We start from the raw sequence: 22,072 nt of genomic DNA on the forward strand, positions 1-22,072 counted from the left end.
AGGTCACTTGATCAATCACTGTCCACCCTCAAAAAAAAAAAAAAAGACAGCAAACCGGGGACAAGGAAGGAAGCAGGCAGAGCAGGGACAAGGGAAGAAGCAGGCTGAGGGACTTGATAAAGCTTGTCAGCCAGGTTTTGTAAGATGGAAGACTTACATGCTGAGGTCATACCAAAGTGCATCAGTGTGCCTGCTCCTGTCTGGAGGAGACACTGGTCTCTATTGTAGAGCCAGTGCAGAGGCTGGCACCTGGGCACACTATGGAGCCATGCCCTCCTCGTGTTCCCTGGTACTCCCTCAGAAGGCTGTGCTGTGAGGAAGGGTGCTTCCCCAGAGATCGTTCTGTAGCTCGCACATGCGCTGTATTCACCGTGCAATGTATTCTGCCACACATCCAACCTTCAAGCAGGCGGTGCCTGAGATGCTGGTCAGAAGGATCCCAGTGAGCTTGAGGCTAGCCTGGACAGCATAGGGAGCTCTCTAAACCAGGCTAGCCTGACAGCATAGGGAGCTCTCTAAACCAGGCTAGCCTGGACAGCATAGGGAGCTCTCTAAACCAGGCTAGCCTGACAGCATAGGGAGCTCTCTAAACCAGGCTAGCCTGACAGCATAGGGAGCTCTCTAAACCAGGCTAGCCTGGACAGCATAGGGAGCTCTCTAAACCAGGCTAGCCTGACAGCATAGGGAGCTCTCTAAACCAGGCTAGCCTGACAGCATAGGGAGCTCTCTAAACCAGGCTAGCCTGACAGCATAGGGAGCTCTCTAAACCAGGCTAGCCTGACAGCATAGGGAGCTCTCTAAACCAGGCTAGCCTGACAGCATAGGGAGCTCTCTAAACCAGGCTAGCCTGGACAGCATAGGGAGCTCTCTAAACCAGGCTAGCCTGACAGCATAGGGAGCTCTCTAAACCAGGCTAGCCTGACAGCATAGGGAGCTCTCTAAACCAGGCTAGCCTACAGAGAGGGAATTTGTTTCCAAAAATAGCAGCAACAAATTCGTGAACAAGGTAGAATGACAGAATATCTCTAGAATGTGGGATTTTACTAAGAAAGGGAAAGAGCCTTGTGTGTGTCACTGCCTTCTGGGAGTGGATGCAACTGTGTAAAGAACAGAGAGAGAAGCTGGGAGGAAGCAGGTTAGCTTCCCTCAAGTCCTGTGTTCCCTGAGTTCTTGGGAACCATGACCCCTGGTGGCCTTAAGAAGTCATTTTAGCTCCTACATCCCCATAGCAGGACCAGCGCCTGCACTTGGGATATGTCTGCATTTACATGGCTCAGGCAGCCCCTGCTGTAGTCTCCATGGTGTCGTAGCAGATCACTTGCTGTCCCTGGCCATCCCATCCGAACTTCACACTCTGGACTCCTGGGGAATTGGAGAATCAGCAGTTGAGGGAGGGCGTATCTGACAGTGATGTGACCTCTTTCCTGAGGAAAGAGGAAAACAGTGCCCCTGAGAGACCACAGCCCTGGAGGCTGCAGATATATGGCTCTGTGCAGCAATTCTTTGAAAGTTTGGTTAATTCAAAACTAAGCATTTCAGTAGAAGGAAAAATAAAATCCACAGTCAGACAGACAGTGCAGTCATGTAGTTAGAAGAAGAACCTGTGCACTGTGTAGAAAGTGCCGCTCCAGTCCCGTCCCTCAGAGCAGGAGGGCGCTGCAGGTGTATTCGCATACCCAGGGTGCCCACTTCAGACTATAAAAAGAGAATGAAGAAATTGGGGAATTTCAGATTCCACATAGGCTTTATTCATCAGAGTCTGATAATGAAATCAGTGTGAGCTGCTACTGATGACGGTAGTACAGTTGGCTTAGTTCTTCCTGCTTAAAGTTACTTTTGTGTACGTTAATGTGTGAAATGCATAAAACATATCGCCATTCCTACTGCCAAAATAATATCCAGATATAACTTATAAAACTGGCCAAACAGCTGTCACCTCTGGAGTAGCGGGATTTGGCAGAAGCCACGTGCTGTGACCTTCCTTCTCTGAATTGCACTGGCTGCCATTGCCCTGAGCAGCGTGCAGAAGGGCAAGGACATGCCGATACTCGTGCACAGGCCCTTCCTCCCTGCTCCACGTTAATTCCTCTTCTTCTGAGCGTCCAGGCTCACTAATTCCTGTCTCGTTGGGCCCTGCAGAGAAGCCACGCGGAAGCCACTGAGCGAGGCGGTCTTCGGCTGTAATATCACTCAGCTGCTTTTTTTGAGGTTTCACACATTCACAGAAATAACACATTTTTAGCTGATCCCAATAGATTTTCCTCTGCAGCTGCATCACTTGAAAAAGCTTTTTGTTCCAGTTCTTAAAGTCTAAGTATTGAAAGTAATTTGAAAAAAAGAAAAACATCTCAATTATGATTTGTGTGTGTTGTGATGACTTTAAGGGCTGACTGGGCTGCAAATGGGCTTTGCAAAGCCAGCCAGTGTGCCTGTGGAAGCCCGGGATTTCAGAGCACAGTGTTGAGTGTGCCGACGTAAACTCCAGGGCACGTGGAGGGGTAGGCTGTTTTGGCAGGACCTATGGTCTCAACCTGCAGTGATGCTAACGATATTAACAAATTAGCACCATGGAGCTTGCCAGCTGACTCACCAGAGCCTGCTCCTTCTCTCTCTGCTGTAATTAAAACTAATTATTTTCTAAAACACAGTAATGCACGGATATGTGCAGTGATCATTCTGCAGGGCCTTCAGCTGGTTTGCTTTCCCTTTTTTCCTAGTACATTGTGCTCCCTGCGTCCTGCCTGGCTGAGCCCACACTTGCCGTTGCAGCATCTGGAGCGGGTTCCGTGTATGAAGCCTTGTGGTTCTGCCATCCTGGCAGGGAGCAACTTCAGATCGCTGCCTCAGTGCCCCTTGTTCCTCACACGTCTATTATACCTTACTTGCAGCTCCTCTGTCTAGCTCAGTTGTGTGGAAGGCTTGACAGTAGCTTCTATGGAAATTCAGCTCGATTCCCTGGATAGCCACGCTGATTGTCCTCAATAGTCTTGAGTCCTTCCTCAGAAAGAAACCGCTCTCCTGAGTGTGTCTGTTGGTGTCTACCATGAGGATGTGTGAGTCAGTTGTTCTCTGAACATAGGGCCTGGGTGGAGCTTGCTGCATCGACATCTCAGGCCACAGATGGAAAGTGTGGCTTGTGTCAGGAGCTCCTGTGATGTCTCCTTAACTGTAGAGGTTGATACAGATACACGCTGCAGTTTCTTCCAGCGTGAGCAGTTCATACGCCTGCCCGTCTCTACTTGTCGTCTACTCTTTAAAGCTGTGATAAAGAGAAAGAACTATAAACTGGCCTGTGTTTGGGGGTCTTGGCTATACAGGGTCTGTTTCCTCCACCATGTAAAGGAATTTCAGACTTCAGCGTGTTCCAGCATCCCATGACTCTTTTTTCCCCCCTTTCCTTCCTTCAAGGGAAGCGTGGGTGCCAGGTGAGCAGAAGTGCCCTGGTGCATCCCAAGTGTAACCTTCGCTCTCTGCTGTTTCCCATCAGCTTCTCTGGGTCTTGCAGATATGATGTCTCCGGGCGAATCAAAGCTGTCCACACCTCTTAAAGCAGACGGTAAAGAAGAAGGCGTGTCCCAGCCTGAGAGCAAGTCAAAGGTACTTCCTCCTCCCTGCACCCTTGGTTACTGCCTGCAGGGCGACCTTGCTGTGCTCTGCCTGGTGCTGACACTGTCTCACCTCTCTTGCCTTCCCGTGCCACTGTCTGCTGTCTTCCCCACCCCAGCCCAGCCCCATGGTGTGGATCTGAAAGTTACAGTGCGGGAAGGGTGGCGACCTCGCTAAGAGATGCTGTTGGGGAAGCAAAGGATTTATTTATATTGCTTGGTGTGGGTACTTGAACCCATTTTTTCTGCATATAGTTCAGAGCTTCCTATTTTGGCTACCTCCACAACAGCATTCTTACTGTTTGTTTATTTCCTAAATAAGGCAAATGGCTTTTTCTTTTTCTTTTCTTGCTTTCTTACTTTCTTGCATAAGATCTATCCCATGCTTAGCATTCCATCCAAGCTTAAAGTAAGCTTGGTAGCTTTGTGGCCTTTTCAGTGTCCAGCAAACTGACCAGGCATACTAAGACTGTTTTAGTACTCTGTTATGTATGTTTCCATGTGTGTTTGTGTATGTCTTCATATATACATTTGTGATATGTATGTGTGCGTATGTACGTGTATGTGTATATACACAATTCATCTGTTACACTGAATGTACTTAATTGTTTTAAATAAAGTTTGTTGTACCTTTGTCGTTTTTTTCTTATTTCCCTACTGCAGGATAGCTACAGCTCTCAAGGTATTTCTCAGCCTCCGACCCCAGGCAACCTGCCAGTCCCTTCCCCAATGTCCCCCAGCTCTGCCAGCATCTCCTCCTTTCACGGAGACGAGAGTGACAGCATTAGCAGCCCAGGGTGGCCCAAGACTCCGTCAAGCCCTGTAAGTGGCCCTGGTTGTTTGTCGTGGGTTTTGTATGGAAGGGTTTGGGGGGTAGTTAAATATTTACACTTTAATGCTTGCCAGTTTGCTTTATAAGACTCCACTGTTGATCCGTGAGAAAGCAGAGTTTATAAATCATTTCATTACTGACAGCACATTCGTGTGTGTCATAGCTCTTTCCGGCGTTCTTAGCATGTTCTGCATGTTCTGGGGTGAAGCCCTTCCTCCTCGTGGAGAGCACTTGTGCTTTAGGGGATCAGGCACCACCCTGGGGGTGCCGGCTGTGTGTGCCACCGAGGGCTTCTCTAAAGCAGCCAGGAGATAAATGACACATTTGACTCCTGGTTTAACTTTGTCATGGTTATTGTATCTAAAAAATGACTTCAAAGCTGTTTACCTGAAATAAATGAATAAATATTGCAACCAGGTACAGTGCGTTATAACAATGACCTGTTTCAGTTATAAATTGTGTGTCTGACACGGCCAAAGCTATAGAAATGTTAGTGCATCTGAATTTTTAGGCTAAGAATATGCCCCTGCGTCAGAGTCACTGACAAGGACAGGCGCCAACAGTCTTCAGATAAGTGACAGCAAGTGCCATCTACATACCAGGAAATGCTCTTCTGACCTCCCAAGTTGGGCCTTTATTCCTTCTAAAAATATTATCCTGTACCAATAAAAAAATAATATGTTATTATAACCTTTTACTTTACATTCATATATAGGGAATTAAAAGATTTTTTTTATAAAACATGAAATAAGTTCTCAAGAAATGTAATTAACACGCTGATATCTGTAAGGTAGTGTATTAAAGTGCCCAGCTCAGGAGAGCAAGTTGGAGGGAAGAAGACCCTGGCTGTGCAGGAAGGAGGCAGCCATCAGTTCCTCGTCCGCTGGGGTAGACATGGAGAGCCCGGCATGATGGAGAGCTGGTGGCTGTAGCAAACGTCTGTGGAACTCTGCTGTAACCCGCACTTCCAGCCAGATCAGAGGAAGGGGGAGCTGGACCCCTTGTTTTTAGGTGCTGTTGTGCTGTTGGCTTTGAGCCTCAGAAGGCAGCCAATACTGTGTGTTTGGGGGTTGTTTTGTTTTTCAGTAAACCACCTTGGAAATTTTTTCTTCTTCCTTTTCCTTCCGTTCTCTCTCTTTGTAACAGGAAAAAGCTTATGAATTAATAATGCTAAATGAATGGGCAGAGTCCAAATACATTTACATAAACGTTTGCATATTGGCTCAGTTTTAGAAAATGGTAATGCTTAAAACTTAAGATAATAATTGAGAATAATTAGTGAAAATGAAGACCTTAATAGGCTGGGAACCATGATAAAACACTTACTGTTGGTCCTGGAGTCGCAGCTGACAGAGAGGATGCTGTGTTCCAGCTTCCTGCTCAAGCTGTCCTCACCCAGCGAGGCCTGTGCAGAACTACCCCGGATTCTGTCTTCTAGCTGGACATAGTGACCCAGGTCTATAATCTCAGACTGGGAGGCTAAGGCAGGAGAATCGTGTTTGAATCTAGCCTGAGCTAAATAGCAAGCCCTACCTCAAAAAAATAAATTTTATTTAAATGTAATAGAAAAGTAAACTAAAGTGCTGACCGCATATTCTGATGATTATACTTGAAATTTAGCATGTTTTTTTAAAAAAAAATATTACCACACATCTCATTTTATGCTGTAAATTGCTTTGTGTTTAAGAATCAGTTAGCACACCTGTGGCTCCAGTGCTAACCAAGGACAAGAGAGGCCGTGTTTGCTGAGTGGAGAATGCTAGGCCCTTGCTGTGTACTCTGCTGCATGAGATGGGTGTTCCGGAAGGGGAGTGCAGTGCAGGACCGCGTGCCCCTGGGGTTCTGTTTCAGAAGTGAACTGCTCCTGCAGAGAGGCCACTTTAGTTGGTGCTTGAAACCGGTCTTGAGTAGTGTCCCCAGGAAGACTGTGCTAATAGCAAGCATGAGCTGGGCAAAATAACAGAGCTGCCATGGTTGCTTTGACAGTGTGCTTTGGACCAACAGTGCTTTGTTAGAAAACATTCTAAAATATAAATAAACATTTGTCCATACGCGTACACATATACAGAGAACCAAGCATATGGCAAAGACTGCTGAAATGTAAATCTGCCTCAGAGGCTCAAATGCGTCTGAGCTGAATTAAACTATATGCAAGGAAAGCATGTGTGGCGCCATAAGAATATCTTGCTGTGATTTTTCAGCAACGTCCATTCTTTTTTCCTGCTCCCCAAGGGATCAGAACCTGGGATACAGTGTTCACAGCCCAGAACAGTTCCAAGTGGACCTGTACTCCTGCGAAAGATACAGGGTCTTCCTGAAGGCCCTTCCCACTGTTGTAGGCCGTGTCTCCTCAAGACAGTCCTCAACTGGGGGCCAGAGCAGTGGCTGCTCTTGCAGAGGACCTGGGTTTAGTCCCCAGTACTCAAAGATGCCTCACAACTGACTGCAACTCCAGTTCCAGAGGATCTAGCGCCCTCTTCTGGCCTCCATGGACTGTACACACGATACACATATATGTAGGCAATAGACACATAAAATTAAAAATAGATCTAAAAACTAGAAATTTCCTCAGAGAGTCCATCCAGCCAGTGCCTAGCAGAGAGGAAGAGCTGTGTTCAATGACAGCTGTTTGAGCTAGTTATTCATCTGACCTGCGCACAGTCAGACTTTACACCACTTTCTTTCATAGAGCAGCTTGCATACCATTAGTGTGAAGGACGCTGTGCCGAGTGAGTGCATTCACAGTTGCCAAGCTTATGTCGGTGAGAGATCCGTTGTCAGTGCACTGCAGAGCGGCACACTACGCTCTAAGACAGAGTACTGCAGGAGCCAGCCAGCATGTGACCGGAGAACCAAGCCTCGGTGTGGGTTAGCCGGCAGGCCTCCTGGGAGATTGCTACGCAGGCACCTACATTTCTTGAGCTATGTGAAATACTTTTGTCTGCATGATAAAACCATAAAAATGAAGCCGGGCAGTGGTGGCGCACGCCTTTAATCCCAGCACTCTGGAGGTAGAGGCAGGTGAATCTCTGTGAGTTCAAGGCCAGCCTGGTCTACAAGAGCAAGTTCCAGGACAGGCTCCAAAGCTACAGGGAAAACCTGTCTCAAAAAAAAAAAAAAAAAAACCATAACAATGCCTTGGGGAAGATGCAAAATTATCAATAACTATTATCTTTTATGCTGGAGAGATGGTTCAGTGCTGGGAGTGCTTGCTGCACTCTCAGGGACCCAGTTTCAGGGCCCAGCACCCACACCCACGTTGTGTGGCTCACAACTGCCTGTAACTACAATTCCAGGTGATTCCTGTTCCCTTTATGGACTCTGGACATCTGCATGCGTACACACATGTCCGCACACACACACAGGTGAAGACAGACACATTCGAACACAAACATACACACGCACAATAAAAAAAAAAAACACCGTTGATGAGCTACTCATTGCCCTTTCCTGATTATAAGGGAACAGATTAGAATAACACACAGGTTGACAAAGAAAGGTGACCAAGTTAAAATCTACATATGCAGTATTTTAGGTCTGCTTCCAGCTCTAAGAATCCTCTCAAAAGCAGGGACAAACGCTGCTGTACACTGGTCCTCTGTTCATGCTCAGTTTCGGTCCTCAGGGAGGAGCGCACTGACCGGAAATGGAGGCTGGGTGGAGGCTGGGTCGTACCTCCCGGATCCCGGCAGAGCTGCTCAGATCTTTCAGGTCCCCTTTAAACCATCGATGGCCTCACTGTTCTCACCAGCGCACTGGCGAACCTGGCCTCCCAGCTGCTCATGAGGGAGTGTATCTGACTACAGGGAAAAATGCTTTTCCCTCATGTTCTTATTTCATGATTTCATTTTTTAAAAGCACTGGGCTTATGTTTGAGTGACCCTTCCTAAAAGAAGTACAGCTCTCTGCCACCGTTTAGCAGCCCCTGCTAATGGCCTCCCGCTGGCCCTAGCCAGGCTTTCCTGCAGGGTTGCTGGTATGGCCTCCCGCTGTCAGCTCTGTAATTTCTTCTCTTAGTAAAATGAAAATAAAGTTTATGAAAAATACAATTCAAGAGCTTTTCATTTGGATATTATATATGCATATGTATTGGACACACACCCTAAAAGATCACACTGTTGTGAGGAGGCCACGTGTTAGCTCCCGGCTGCTCAGCCCCAAAATAATCACACAGAAATTGTATTAATTAAATCACTGCTTGGCACCTTAGCTCTAGCTTCTTTTTGGCTAACTCTTACATTAATTTAATCCATTTCTATTAATCTGTGTATGGTCACGTGGCTGTGGCTTACTGGTTAAAGTTCTGTCCAGTTCTGGCAGGGTTACATGGCTTCTTCCTGACTCCACCTCCTTTCTCCCAGCATTCAGCTTAGTTTTCCCTGTTTACCTCTATTCCCTATGCATTTTCAAGACAGTTTCTTTATTAACCAATGGTATTCACAGCATACAGAGGGGAATCCCACATCAACACTTGCTTCCCATTCTGACCATGTCAGCTACCCTATTCAACCCTTCAGTACTGGGGACTGAATTTAGACCTCCCTAAATACCATCGAGGTCTAGCCCCATCATTTCCCTACTTTATTTTTTTTTAATTTGACACAGGGGCTTAATAAACTGTCAGTCTAGCCTCAAACTTTGTGATATTTCTGCCTCAGCCTTCCCAGTACTTGGGAGTACAGGTTTGCACAAGTGGGCCCAGATTGTCCGTGTTTATGTATTTTATTTATAGATTTTATGCCTCGGTAATACTAAAACCAGAGGCTTAACACTACAGGCAGAATGGCCTATAGAGGGAAGCTGCCACTTACTGAGCCTGGTGTGTGGTTTCTAGGGCGCTAACCACACTGGGGTGCTTATCTGATAACCCCTTGACCTCACTGAGAGGCTCAGAACCCTTACGAAGGTGCCAGTTTTAGCTGCCCAATAGCTTACAAATGCCAGCAACTTGGAGGCACACCTGTGTTGCCTGTGGTTTCTGTCCTCTTGCACACTGCAGCAAGCACCAGGTGTCGGTTCTATCATGTGACCTAGTTTTCATAAGGACACATATTAGTCATTCTTATTTTGAGAAAAAATGTGGAAATGTGTTATTGGAGGTGAGGGCACTTTATGGCATCAGACATGAGAAATTTGACCACAGACCTTCCTTCTTTGGACTGCCAGTGTTTTGGTTCTCAGAAACACATGAAACCTCATTGGACTCTTGCCTTCTGAGACTCTGTGCTTATAGCAGAGTGTTTATTTTTACTTCAGTTGTTTGAAGTGTTAAAATGAAGAGTTTGGGCATTTTTATTTGAAATCAAAGTGTGTTATTTAAGAAAATGTATAGTTTGTGCCTGAACTAGTAGCCTTTGTCCCTAGCTGTTGCAGGATAGTCATAGTTTTTAAATGTGTTTCCTGTGCTTATCCGTTCTGCGCTCTCTCCTCACCTTCTCCCCTCGCCCGACTCGGCTTCCCCGTGCCCGCTGCCACACACTCGCCACTAGAAGTCCAGCTCATCTTCCACCACTGGGGAGAAGATCACAAAAGTGTATGAGCTGGGGAACGAGCCAGAGAGGAAGCTGTGGGTCGACCGCTACCTGACCTTCATGGAAGAGAGGGGTTCCCCAGTGTCCAGTCTTCCCGCCGTGGGCAAGAAGCCCCTGGACCTGTTTCGACTCTACGTCTGCGTCAAAGAGATTGGCGGTCTGGCGCAGGTGAGAACGCTCAGTGCCGAGCAAGTGTGCTGATGGCCTTTGCATGGCTCCTTTGGGAAGCTGCATTTTTATTAGTTTTTTTCACAGAGGAGAAGCTAAGCCTGTAGGAAGGTCACCTTCCTACGACCCTGTGGTGGCTGGAGAGGTTAGGATCCCTGACTCTCCTACCTACTTGTGTGGCCTCGGTTTCCTCATCTATACCAGATCGTTAGCATTTTTCCCCAGCAGCTCTAGAATTCTCTGGAATCTGCTACAGATTCATAGTAAACACTCCAGAAGTGTTTTAGAAATGACTAAATTCATCATAAATTTAGTTCAGATAAAAAAATCAAATTCACTATTTTAATTCAAACTAAGTATAATGGGACACACCTGTAATTCCATGCTTGGAGACAGGAGGACCAGGAGTCCAAGCCCAGCCACAGGGTCACTGAGTTTTCTATGTCTCAGCTCTGTGGTTCTGGGAGTTACAGGATAAACCTTTGTTCTTGGCCTTCCCTTCAGTTCCCTGCCCTCTACCGGACTGAGGCCTAGGACTAGACCCATTAGAACTTATCATAACGATGCTAAGTTATATGTCACAGTCCACGTCACGTGCTGCATGAACCACCTCTCCTCCCTCTCCCTGTGAGCCCTGCTCTGTCTCCCCTAAATGCAAATCACCAAGATAAAGAGCAACTGGAATCCACTCATGCGGTGGTCTGTAGCTCACGCAGGACTGGGGACACTCATTGTTGCTGGCTCCGTGCTGTTTCCAGCAGGCCTGCAAGCAGGCGCTGTGCCATGGCCGCCCAAAGCCCAACGCTCTGGTTGACAGAGCAGTAGAGCTGCAATCCGAAGCAGCCGTGGCCTGTTGATGCTGTCAAATGTGTTTATTGTGACTGTTGAGCACTAAATGAATGGACGTAAGGAACCTTGTGCTAATGTTTGGATCCAGATAGCCATTATTTTATGACCATTGCAAACCACCCAGCATAGCACACATCAAAAGGCACGAGCCTCCATCTTCCCTGAGCTATTTCTGTGTCTTCATGTTTCATTCATGCCTTTATCATTTCACAACCCATTCCTGGATAAGAACAAAAAAGTTGAAGTGATTGCCCCCCCCCATCCTCTCTTGGAGTGCTGCTGTCTTCAGCCTCATGTAGTAAGCCCCGGAGGATGCACACAAGCCTGTGCCCCAGACACTAAGCTTCCGGCCAACACTCCAGCCAGGGAGCAGTAGCCCTGCTCTAGATACTTCCTGTGTCCATCCCTCAGGGAGCCTCGGTGAGAGCTCAATGGAAGAATGTAGCCGGGGTCACAGGGGTACACTCTGGTGGCTACTGGAAGGGAACATTATTTTTTCATGTACGTATAGTGCTGTTATTGTTAGTATTAGGCATCCTTTTAGAGATTGGGTGGGAATAGGTGGGGGGGGGGGCTCCATTCATTCCTGGGACTCAGGAATCCGGAAGCTCTTATACAAATCTCTAGGAGATGGAGCAGGCAGAAGACCCCAGCAAGTGGGCTTTTATGTAGCCATCGGCAGGTTCCTTAATGGCTTTATAACTGCAATGCTGTCTGTGTGCTGCTGAGTGGGAGCGATGAGCACTGGTTAAAAGAGGCAAATTGACAAAAGTAAGCCAAGACATTAAGTGCTTGTTTGTCTCCTGGCTTTAAACAAGCCACTTTGCTGCAAACCAACGATCCTGCCCATTTTTTTGCTAGGTTAATAAAAACAAGAAGTGGCGTGAGCTGGCAACCAACCTAAATGTTGGCACTTCAAGCAGCGCGGCTAGTTCCCTGAAAAAGCAGTATATTCAGTACCTGTTCGCCTTTGAGTGCAAAATTGAGCGTGGGGAGGAGCCCCCGCCTGAAGTCTTCAGCACAGGGGATGCCAAGAAACAGCCCAAGCTGCAGCCGCCATCTCCTGGTAAGTGACAGCTGGCTGAGCCAGACCCCAGGCCTGGAAGAGGAGCCGACCTCCGACCTCCGAGTGAGATGCAGGGCTGCCCTTTGCTGCCCTTCACATCTGACGCAGAAGGCCACACTCCCTGTCGCTCCTCTTCGCCAGAGTCCACCTTCGAATCCTGAGCCACATACCTTTGTTTCTAATACAAGGATTTAAAAATACTCCATCCAGCCCTAATCAGAGTAAACACCCACATGAACCCATTCTGCTATTTCACAGCCCCAGTGCTGCCACCTTCAGGCCCAATGGCTGGCTTGCACCGCCTCTTCTGTCTGGGCTGGGCCACTCAGATTTGTACTTTAAAAAAAAAAAAAAAAAGTGAGATTGGACTTAGTTTCTGCTGTTTCCTGTCCAGCAGGTTCTTACCTGGAAGGAATCCCTGCAGTATGGTGGAAAAGGCCCTTGTGTGCCGTCATGAGGCAACTCCTTCTTGCCCCTCCACCCACGCTGTTGGTTTTTCAGCTCTCCCTCTGCGCCCCCCCCCTCCCCGCCAGACTTTCAAGTGTGAAATTAGCAAACACTGTGTGCTGGTAGCTCCTGCATTAGAGACAGGAAGGCATTAGCCTCCTGCTCACTCAGGAAAGTCCCACCAATGCTGGTTTCTAGTCACCGGCTGGCCATCAGAGATCACATGGAAGCCTAGGTACCCGGCAGCACTTGTGGGCACGCTAGCAGCTGCCGCACCAGGGGGAGATTGTGCACTGATCCAGCAAATGGCCGGTTCTGAAGCCAGCTGACAGCCATGTTTCTCGAGCATGTACACTGTGTCAGGCGGCTTCTGTGTCCTTATTTTATTTTCACATCAGCCCTGGATGCAGGAACAATTTAAATGTCCCTGAGAGCGTAAAGACAGGTAAAGTCTTAGAACCCAAAACCACACAGTGAGGGTGCAAGAGCCTGTTTTGGGCTGTTTGGCCATATGATGTTCACTGAACCCTTCAGATACCTCAGCCTAGATGGAAATGCCTTTGAAGCAGGCCTGATGTTTACATCAGAAGCCAGAAGAAGAATTCAGTTCACTTCTAATGCTTCTCTGGCTACTGTCAGCATTGATAAGCTGCTACTGTTGGCAGTGAAGATGTCTCTCATAAGTACAGCCAGCCATGCACTACCCTGCCCATCCCTAGATGTAGGCCTGCCAGTTGGAAAAACCCTCCCCTGCAACCTCACCCTTAATGATCCCGAACTTTCACCATTTAGGTGTACCTGAGCACTGGACAATCTAATTTTAAAACCCACACAACATTGCATTCAGTTCACAGAGTGAAAGAAGCTGCCCGTGAACAGCCCTGAGACTATTTCTCCAAAATAAAACCCCAGTGGGGTGCAGGCTCCAGAGCAGTAATATCTGCAAAGATCTAAAGATGCATTTTATTCGTGAGGAAAGAAGTCGTGTCCCTGAATGGCCTGCGCTTGTGTGGAGAATAGCTCTCCCAGCGTGCCTCAGCCTCAGTACAGGAGGCCCTGCCGGGGTACAGACCCTGCAGAAAGTGGAGGCCTGTTCCCTCGACAGCCAGCGTTTCTCTTTCCCCGGCTTAAACCACTGCCTCTGTGGCAACATTATCCTTTCTACTGCACAAAGGAGCGTAGCTTGGGCATGCATTCTTGGTCCAGATGGAGCCAGGGTCCTGCTGTGATGTGGGGATTTAGGAGCAAAGCTGCATCCCAGAGAATGCATGCCCTGGGCTCCGGACCACACAGAGCCTGTCCAGGGGACAGTGAGCAGCAGTACCCTGGCCCATGGCCAGGTCTGTGTGACAACCCTCCATGCATCAGATGGCCTCCCTGGCTCCAAGACCCTTGTGGAGATAGTCGAAGAAAATTATTCCTGTGTCAGGATGTTTTCTTGTTAACGTGGGATTTTTAAAGCTAATTTTCAGCTAAAACTTTGGTGCCAGCACATCCAGGCAAACTAAAGCAAAGGTTTCTAATGAATATTCTAGTTTGTTCTCCTATCCGCCACTGAATCAATTATTCCTAAATCATATATCTGTGTTCTGAGAGGATTCCAAATTTTGGGTCTCTGGCCGGTTTTGACTGACTGTGGCTTTATGAATCTAAAACTGAGTTCAGTCAAACCTCAGAGGCTGTCCTTTTAGCCTCTGCAGCTACATCCTGCAGACAGACACTGCAGACAGATCACCCCTTGAACTCCTGAAGTCTGCATGTCTAAGGTGCCAGTGGGATTCTTACACTGAACTTCTCGAAGTTGGTGAAGTTTAGTCAACAGCAGGTGGCCCCAACAGACTTGGGGAAATGGAGCTGAGGAGTGGGGCAAGCAGAGACAAGGAAATGCCATTCAGCTAGTAAGTTTGTAACCCAAAACCGATCTGTCTTTGCTGGCAGGTGGCTGACTGCATTTCTATTATTAGCTGACAAGTGATGTCACAAAACCTGTCAGGGTTCCAACTAGGGAATCCTCAGAGGAAGACAAATGAGAAAGGGGCTGCAGTAACAAAGGTGCCCTCTGGGTGACCTCTAGTCACTAGACCTGGGACACATCAGCTGTTCTCACACTGTTACCCGCAACCCCCACCCCCACCCCAGAACTGGGGCACTGGGTTCATGCTGTGTAAATTATCTTCCCAGCCAGGAGCCGGGCTGTTCCCCTCTGAAGTGTGTGACCGCACTTAACCTTCAGTAACCTTTCCATTGTTTACTTTAGAGCATACATTTGTAGCTTCTGGCAAAAGGTAGGGATATCCTAGGGAGCCAGCCAGCCTTCTCCGCTAATGGAGTTGAGAGAGGGTGTATTCATTTTTTTTTTTCCTGAAAGGAAAAACTCTGGCAAGAAAGGAGAATTTTTTTTCTTGTTTGTTTTTTATTAGCTGTAAATGTGACTGCTCTATAAATAAGGTCATTCTAGCATCACAGCAGGCTGCAAGCCATATTTCCAAGGGAAGTGACGTGGCATCCGAGACAAGCCTTTTTGCCACAATTCTGCGGTGTTGATAGGACTGGCAGACTGACAGTGTCCTAAAAGGCTCCTTGCTCACTCCTTGCGGTCTGCCTTCTTAGTGCACGCTTCCAGAGTGTCAGTGCTGGTTAGCTTTTCTGCTCCATGAGGAGGTAGTTGGCTTGCGATCCTGAAGTCATCCCTAAGTCATCCTGAGCTCCACATACACTGTGGGCAGCCAGTCAGGCCACAGGGACTGGGCAACCCACATCTGACAGACAGCACTTGAACATGACGAAGGCTTGCTAAGAAGAAGTGCAAAGGAAACTCCAATTCCCAAAAGACAGTCTATATGTCCAGAAATGAGCTCAAGCTGGACAGGAGAACTTAAGGTGGTTAGATAAAAAGCCAGCATTCTTCCGGAACTTGTGAAACTGGTCCCCATCTGTCAAAAGGAGTCATTTCCCTTACCTCTGACAGAAGGGACAAGTGACCACCTGTTGCTGCGTATCAAAGCTCATTAGGGGCCTCTAGACTCCCTCGGTATCAAAAATAGCCATTATACATTTCAAAGTTCTTGGTAACACGCTGCCTCCCCAGGGCTCCTCCTCCCAGACACTCCTGTTCTCTCCTCACTGTGCCCTGTCTGTTCTCTCCCCTCCATCCTCCCCTTCCACAGACGGTCTGGTCTTGTCTGCTGGCCATGTTCAGTCTTATGCCTTGGCCCTGGGCTCTTCCAGATGCCTCTGTCTGCTCTCTCGCTCTCATATCTCCAATAAAAGCCTTCATCAGATCACAGAGAGACCATTTGAGCAGTTTCTTTACTGTGTCTCTTGCGTACATAAGTGATGCCCACTTTACCCATTTCTGACCCCTTTGTGAAGAAATAGCTTAGGACTTTAACCTCCATTTCCTCTGAGGTAAAACAAGCACTGGAGCGAGGCTTGTCCCCTCCTCCACAGGAGAGCAAGTGTCATTTCCCATGTGCCGGCCGGCAGTCTGCAGTGCTCAGTCCCAGGCAGTTGTGCAGATGCCATAAAGGCGGGGTTGTGTGGCCTCTGTCAGTTGGCTACACTGTGGGTTCACCTGTTGAAAGGAGTTCAAATGCACCAGACACAGATTCCCTGGAATGTTCCTGTCTGATGGATACATGAAAGCAACATCTATCTATGAACATCTAGCATGCTAAAGACTACGATGGATGACAAAGTGGGCAAGGTTAATTAATAACCCACTTGAGTTCTGAAAGGGGCTCCCTTCCAAATGCTGTTTTTCTGAAGTAACTGTGGTGGAAACAGTCTCAGAATCCCAGCAGCAGGATTGAAGAACTAACTGCAAGCCAGCCTGATGTGCATCTGTAATCACAAATCTTACAGCTCAAATGAGTGTTTTTAATGATAGAGCATAGGTGTCCAACTGTTGCAAAGATATTAAAATAGTGTAAGGTGCCTTGTTAACCTACATAACCACTTTTGAGCTGCAGACATTCCCTGCTGCAGAAGAACCCGTGTTCTGAAGCACTGTATTACAGACCATCAAACTGATGTGCCAAAATTTTCGTCCCATTTCTCCTTTATTTACATTTAGAGTATTTCCAGCAACGCTGAGTTAAACAATTTTCTGCCTAAAGCCTTCTTTTTCTTAGAGTCCTTTTCCCCGGGATAAATACCCCAGGAAGCAATTACCCAGTCAAACGTATAACTATATTTTATGGCTCACAAATGAAGTATGTTTCTAAATCGTTTATTCCGAAATATTCCTTTACTGGCTGATGGGGGTAGAACTCAGAGCAGAGCGTTTGTCTTAGCGTGTGAGCCCTGTCTTCCACCCTTGGTATACGCATGCTCACACATACTCTCTCTCTCCCTGCCCCTCCCTCCTTCTTTCATTCCATTCCCTTAATAAAAGCAACATATAAGTGACTGATTTTTGCTACATTGTTGCTATGTTTCCAAAAATGTCTTCCTTTTAATCTTTTCATATACATGGCTGTCAAATTACTTTACTCGATGACTCTAGCAGCTTCCCTTATTTTCCTTTGGCCACTGCCAGCTAACTCAGGATCCTTACAAGGCCCACAGACTCCACAGTCAACTGGCAGCAATTCGATGGCAGAAGTTCCCGGTGACCTGAAGCCACCAACCCCAGCATCTACCCCTCATGGACAGATGACCCCCATGCAAAGTGGAAGGTATGTTCCGGGGGCTCTGAGATGTAGACTCAAGTTTCATCTTGTTTTTGGAAGACACCTAATAGAAAACAGTGTTGTTCCCTGGTTAGTTTTTAAGCGTTTACCGCTGTTTTAGCATATAATAGGGGTCCATTTCTCGGGCTCAGGGTGTGTAGCTGGTGCTGTGGTGTCATTCAGCTTTCATCGTTTGCATCTTTCAGGAGCAGTACAATCAGTGTGCATGACCCATTCTCAGACGTGGGTGATGCGGCATACCCCAAACGGAACTCTATGACTCCAAATGCTCCGTACCAGCAGGGCATGAGCATGCCAGACATGATGGGCAGGATGCCCTACGAGCCCAACAAGGACCCCTTCAGTGGGATGAGAAAAGGTACAGAGAACGGGGTTTCTGCATGGGCGTGGTTCAGAAGGCTTTATTCTCGCCATTGCCTCACAGCCTAGTCACCTATTCACTTGGGACAGATCTGAGTGCCTGCCATTTAGTAACTCAGCCTCACTTCCTTGCTTAAGCTATAGCTTGAGAAAAACGTAGCTTCTATGTGTCTTATTTGCCTCATCTAGAAATGGCGACAGTGTTAGAGCCTGCTTCTGGTGTGCTGTAAGGGGTGAGTCCGTGCACCAGAGCCAGTGGAAGAATGGTGGACTCCGTGATCAGGAGGTGCCCCCTCTCCCACATCATCAGCATCATGTTAGCGTGTGCTGGGTACTGTGTAGTGTGCCTCTGCTTCTTACTTAGCTCTTGACGGACTTAACAAACTTAGAGGGAGAATCACAGAGGCCGTGACTGAAGGAAAAAGCAACAGGAAAGCTTGGAAATACAGTGATGTTGTACAAATGCATCAGAGGAGGGCAGAGGTCCTGATCTGGAACTCTGTGTAAACTAGACTGGCCTCAACTCACAGAGATCCACCTGTCTCTGCCTCCCGAGTGCTGGGATTAAAAACTTGTGCTACTATACATAACAGCTGTGAGTTTTGTGATAGCCATAAGTGGAGTGATGCATAAAGCTCCAGCTTGGTTTTGATGAGTATTATGGACTATAAAAACATAACAGGAGAATCTCAGCACTTTTAGCATTGGGTGTATACTAGCAAGCAAATGAGATTTATAGTATTTCAAACATATTTCAGAGAACAGTTGCATAAAGCAAGATAAACTGTAATTTTTCCTTTCAAGAGTCTTGGGGCTACTTCTAAATACAGGTTTACAAAATATACAATAAATCAAATAACCTTGAGATGTAAAGACCTGTTACAAGTAGCTGGGTTTTAGTGGTGTGAGGGGGTTTTTGGGTCCAAATCCCACCTTTAGACTCTAGACATGTAACGATAACATGCAAAAAACAATCTCTGGTACTTGGGGTGGGACCTCTGTGGCCCTCCTCTCTCACACCTAAGTCTCTAAGCTAAGAATGAATTTGAGAGGCTGTGGAGGTAGCCATCGGGGAAGGCACTTTCCACACAAACAGGAGGGCCTGGATTTGGATCTCCAGCATGCACATAAAAACTGAGTGTGGCGGAGATACCCACAGCTCCAGCTCTATGGGCCGAGACAGGAGGATCCCCAGACTTTGCTGGACACCCAGCCTAGCCAAGTTCATGAGCCCCACATTCAGTAAGAAAGAGCTCATCTCAAGAGTAAGATGGGGAATAGAGGGAACTTAGATCCATGTGGGTGTGCACCTGTGCATATGCACAAACTGGATTTGTGCAGTGAGGGGAGCAGAGAACTGTGCTGCTGGAGAGTACGACGTCTTCATCAACCACGTACGTCGTAGATAAATGACCCAATCCTTTTATATTCACTTCACCTGCTGCCTCATAGCATTGGGGCATCTATTACCAAAATAGAGCTGAAACGCAGTCCACGGGAAAGATTGTCTTCCAGCTCTAATTTGTTGTAAATAATATTTTCTATCCTTCAAGTTGCCTTATTCTACCACTCAGACCAATTTGGTCAGTGGAAACCACTGTTGGTGATGTCGCTGTCATTGGCCTGTGACTCTGTGGTATAGTGAGTCAGTCTGGTCTCAGAACCCTTAGCCTGTGGAGGCGGCTGTGCCTGCGCACCACCACCAACCTCCAACCTGCTTGTTTCCTTCTCTCTCTGAAGCTCTGGCCATGGTGCCCAGTGCCTGAGCATCTGTTAATATCCATACACACAGCTGTGCTTAATCTTTACCTAGACTCTGGTGCCGGAGCACTGGACAGGCCATTTCCTCCCATTTTGCTCATACAAAACAATTGTTGAAATAAAGTGTTTCTGTGATTGTGGCAGTGTCTCCATGAGATGGGAGATAGATTTTTGAGTCAAAGATTAGAAATGAAGTGTCTCAGTAACCTTTTATGATATTGCAAACTGCCCCAACCTCCCTGACTTCAGTCAGTGCAACTTCCCTGTGTTTTGGGACTGTGTATCAGGGACATAACTGATGTCGACAGTCTTTGCTAGGGACCCAGCTGGAGTCTGGGACCTTCCTATGTAGTTTCTAGGGTACCCTTGCCATGGGAGGTGTGTTCCAAGAAGATTCAAGATCTTCCTAGCCCTTTGTGAGCTCGTGTGAATGTTTGCTTGCATCCATTTTCCTGATCCTGTTGGTCAGCCCCAGCCATGTAACCCAGCCCAGTGTCATTACAGGGAAGGGAACTACATGGGCTGTGAACACACATAGAAGTGCTCTGTGTGTGCCAGGGGATGGCTGCCCACAGCAGGGACCGGCAGAAGTTGCAGCAGTTACATGCACTGGCGGGAGTGTGCAGGTGTGTGGGCCCCACTTACTAAGCTCATTCTTAACCAGCCACCGGAACATCTGCCAATCAGATCATGACTTACATTTATACAGTGATGCCACACGTCTGTCACATGCTGAGTGAATGGCTTTTTCTTGGTTTTGACTTACTATCTTTTTGTTGTTGTTGTTGATTTTCTAAAGAACTCTTTGTGTATTAGGGAATTAAACTACTTTCCTTTAATTATGACACTTGACTTCTGTCTGTCTCTATCTTTCCATCTATAAAATGGAACATAATTCTCAGAACTGGCTCTACCACAAGTCGCTGTGAACTCAGACAGAGAGAAGGTGGAGGCTGGGATATTCCTGCATTGGCCTCAGCCCTTGTGGCTGGTTCACAATGTAACAGCATTGACTCAGAAAACTTCAGTCAGCTTTGCTTCACTAAGACATAGCTGTCAGAATGAAGACAAGTAGTAGCCATAGAGTCATTAAACGTTAAAATATTTCAAATACTTGCTGGCGGATGAGGGACTTGATACTGCTTTCTTCAGGCTTTGAGCCGATGCTCATTGCATATGCAACCTCATTGGTGGTCTGCTTTTTGACAGAAATAAGTCTCTGCTTGTCCCATCTTCGATTTTCCTGTTTTCTTTTTTAAATATGCATATGTATGTATTTTCAAATGAATGTAAGTGCTTCCAGAGGCCAGAAGGGGGCCTCAGATCCCCATAGAGTTACAGGCCATAGTGAAACGCCAGGCACTGTAGATGCTGGGAACTGAATTCAGGTCCAGCAAGGGCAATAGCCACTAAGCCATGTCTCCAGCCCCTGAAGCTGTTGTGAATGCATGTTAATGGCAAGGGTTTCTGGCTTTTCCTTATAGGAGTGGGAGCTGCTTTAAATACATATTATATGTCTTGTTTATAGTCCCTTCATGAGCTGGTATCACCTTGTTCTACAGACAATAGTCAACATAAGCATGACAGGCGACACAGACCACACCTATGAGAGCTGGACTATAGATACTCTGAGGGCTCAGGAGTAGGTTTAGCCTCTGCTCTCAGCCTCACACAGAACCAAGGTGTCAGCCAGGACTTCTGAGTTCCAGGTCCCCTTCAGGTTTATTCAAGTTGTTGCCAGAATTTATTTCTTAGTCTCTTATGGTTATGGGACCAGAGCGACTGTACTGTTGTGGGCTGTTCTCTGTGAACCCTTCAGGATGTCCCTCTTTCGATGACAGGACCAGTAGGAGAATGTCAGAAAGGCTCCATATTCAGCCTTCAGCCCCAGATTTGAAGGGCTGCTTCAGTGCTCCCTTAGGGTGAATGCACAGCCAATTGTAAAATCACTACATCTCTGAGTGTTTCTTGCCGTGGAACATACCACAACCATGGAGCCACAGCCCAGCTGGTTTCTGGGGCCTGCCCAGGTTAAGCTCAGAGGCTCATGCAAAGCAAGCACCTGGGATGCAGGTGTCTTTCAGGCCATCTCAGGATTCTGCCACCTTGGGAAGACTTCATATCCTATCATTAGTATTGTGGTGTGTCATACAACATATAGGGATCACAGAAATTTCTAGAAGTGGGTGTGTAGGTCCTATGACTTTTAGAAATTGCTTAATTATGTGCTTTTTTTTTTTAATACCACAGTGCCTGGAAGTAGCGAGCCCTTCATGACACAAGGACAGATGCCCAACAGCAGCATGCAGGACGTGTACAACCAGAGTCCCTCGGGTGCCATGTCCAACCTGGGCATGGGGCAGCGGCAGCAGTTTCCCTATGGAGCCAGTTACGACCGAAGGTGAGTGCTTTTTGGTGAGATGAGACAATTTACCAGAAACTGCTTTCCTCAGATGCACACTTCTGAGCCCTGGTGCCTGAGATTCAGTGGCAGTGCAGTAACCATGTCCAGTGGCTACTTACAGGGGGTGGCCTCAGCCAGACCCTGAAGAACTTGGTCTCAGACAGTCAGGGGCTGTTGTTTATGAGCAGGTGTCAGCAGCAGACCTCAGATTCTGGTGTCCTGGCGGGACTGGCAGGCCACTCTTCCCTCAGAACTCAGGAACCACCCTCCCACCCAGCACCAGCACCCTCAAGGCAGCTGTTGTTACCACAGTGAGACTGCCTAGATGTGCCTGTAACTTCTGCAAGCTTCCTGG

The 22,072-nt window shown here is 47.4% G+C and overlaps 1 protein-coding gene across 5 annotated transcripts in view; it reads left to right on the top strand.

Moving 5' to 3' along the window:
* Arid1b (AT-rich interaction domain 1B) overlaps positions 1-22,072 on the top strand; it is a 366,765-nt gene that overhangs the window by 329,963 nt on the left and 14,730 nt on the right. For 3 of the 5 annotated variants that reach the window (XM_085687826.2, XM_085687808.2, XM_085687822.2), the window contains 7 exons: positions 3,488-3,597; positions 4,269-4,427; positions 9,927-10,136; positions 11,847-12,051; positions 17,039-17,177; positions 17,378-17,550; positions 21,564-21,714. In XM_085687826.2, the coding sequence (XP_085543952.2) occupies positions 3,488-3,597; positions 4,269-4,427; positions 9,927-10,136; positions 11,847-12,051; positions 17,039-17,177; positions 17,378-17,550; positions 21,564-21,714 (1,147 nt within the window). The remainder of the gene's footprint in view (positions 1-3,487; positions 3,598-4,268; positions 4,428-9,926; positions 10,137-11,846; positions 12,052-17,038; positions 17,178-17,377; positions 17,551-21,563; positions 21,715-22,072) is intronic. The other 2 variants (XM_085687811.2, XM_085687816.2) reach the window with 2 other exon arrangements.

This window comes from Myodes glareolus, chromosome 1 (genome assembly GCF_982192425.1).
Source record: "Myodes glareolus chromosome 1, mMyoGla1.1, whole genome shotgun sequence".
NCBI lineage: Eukaryota > Metazoa > Chordata > Mammalia > Rodentia > Cricetidae > Myodes > Myodes glareolus.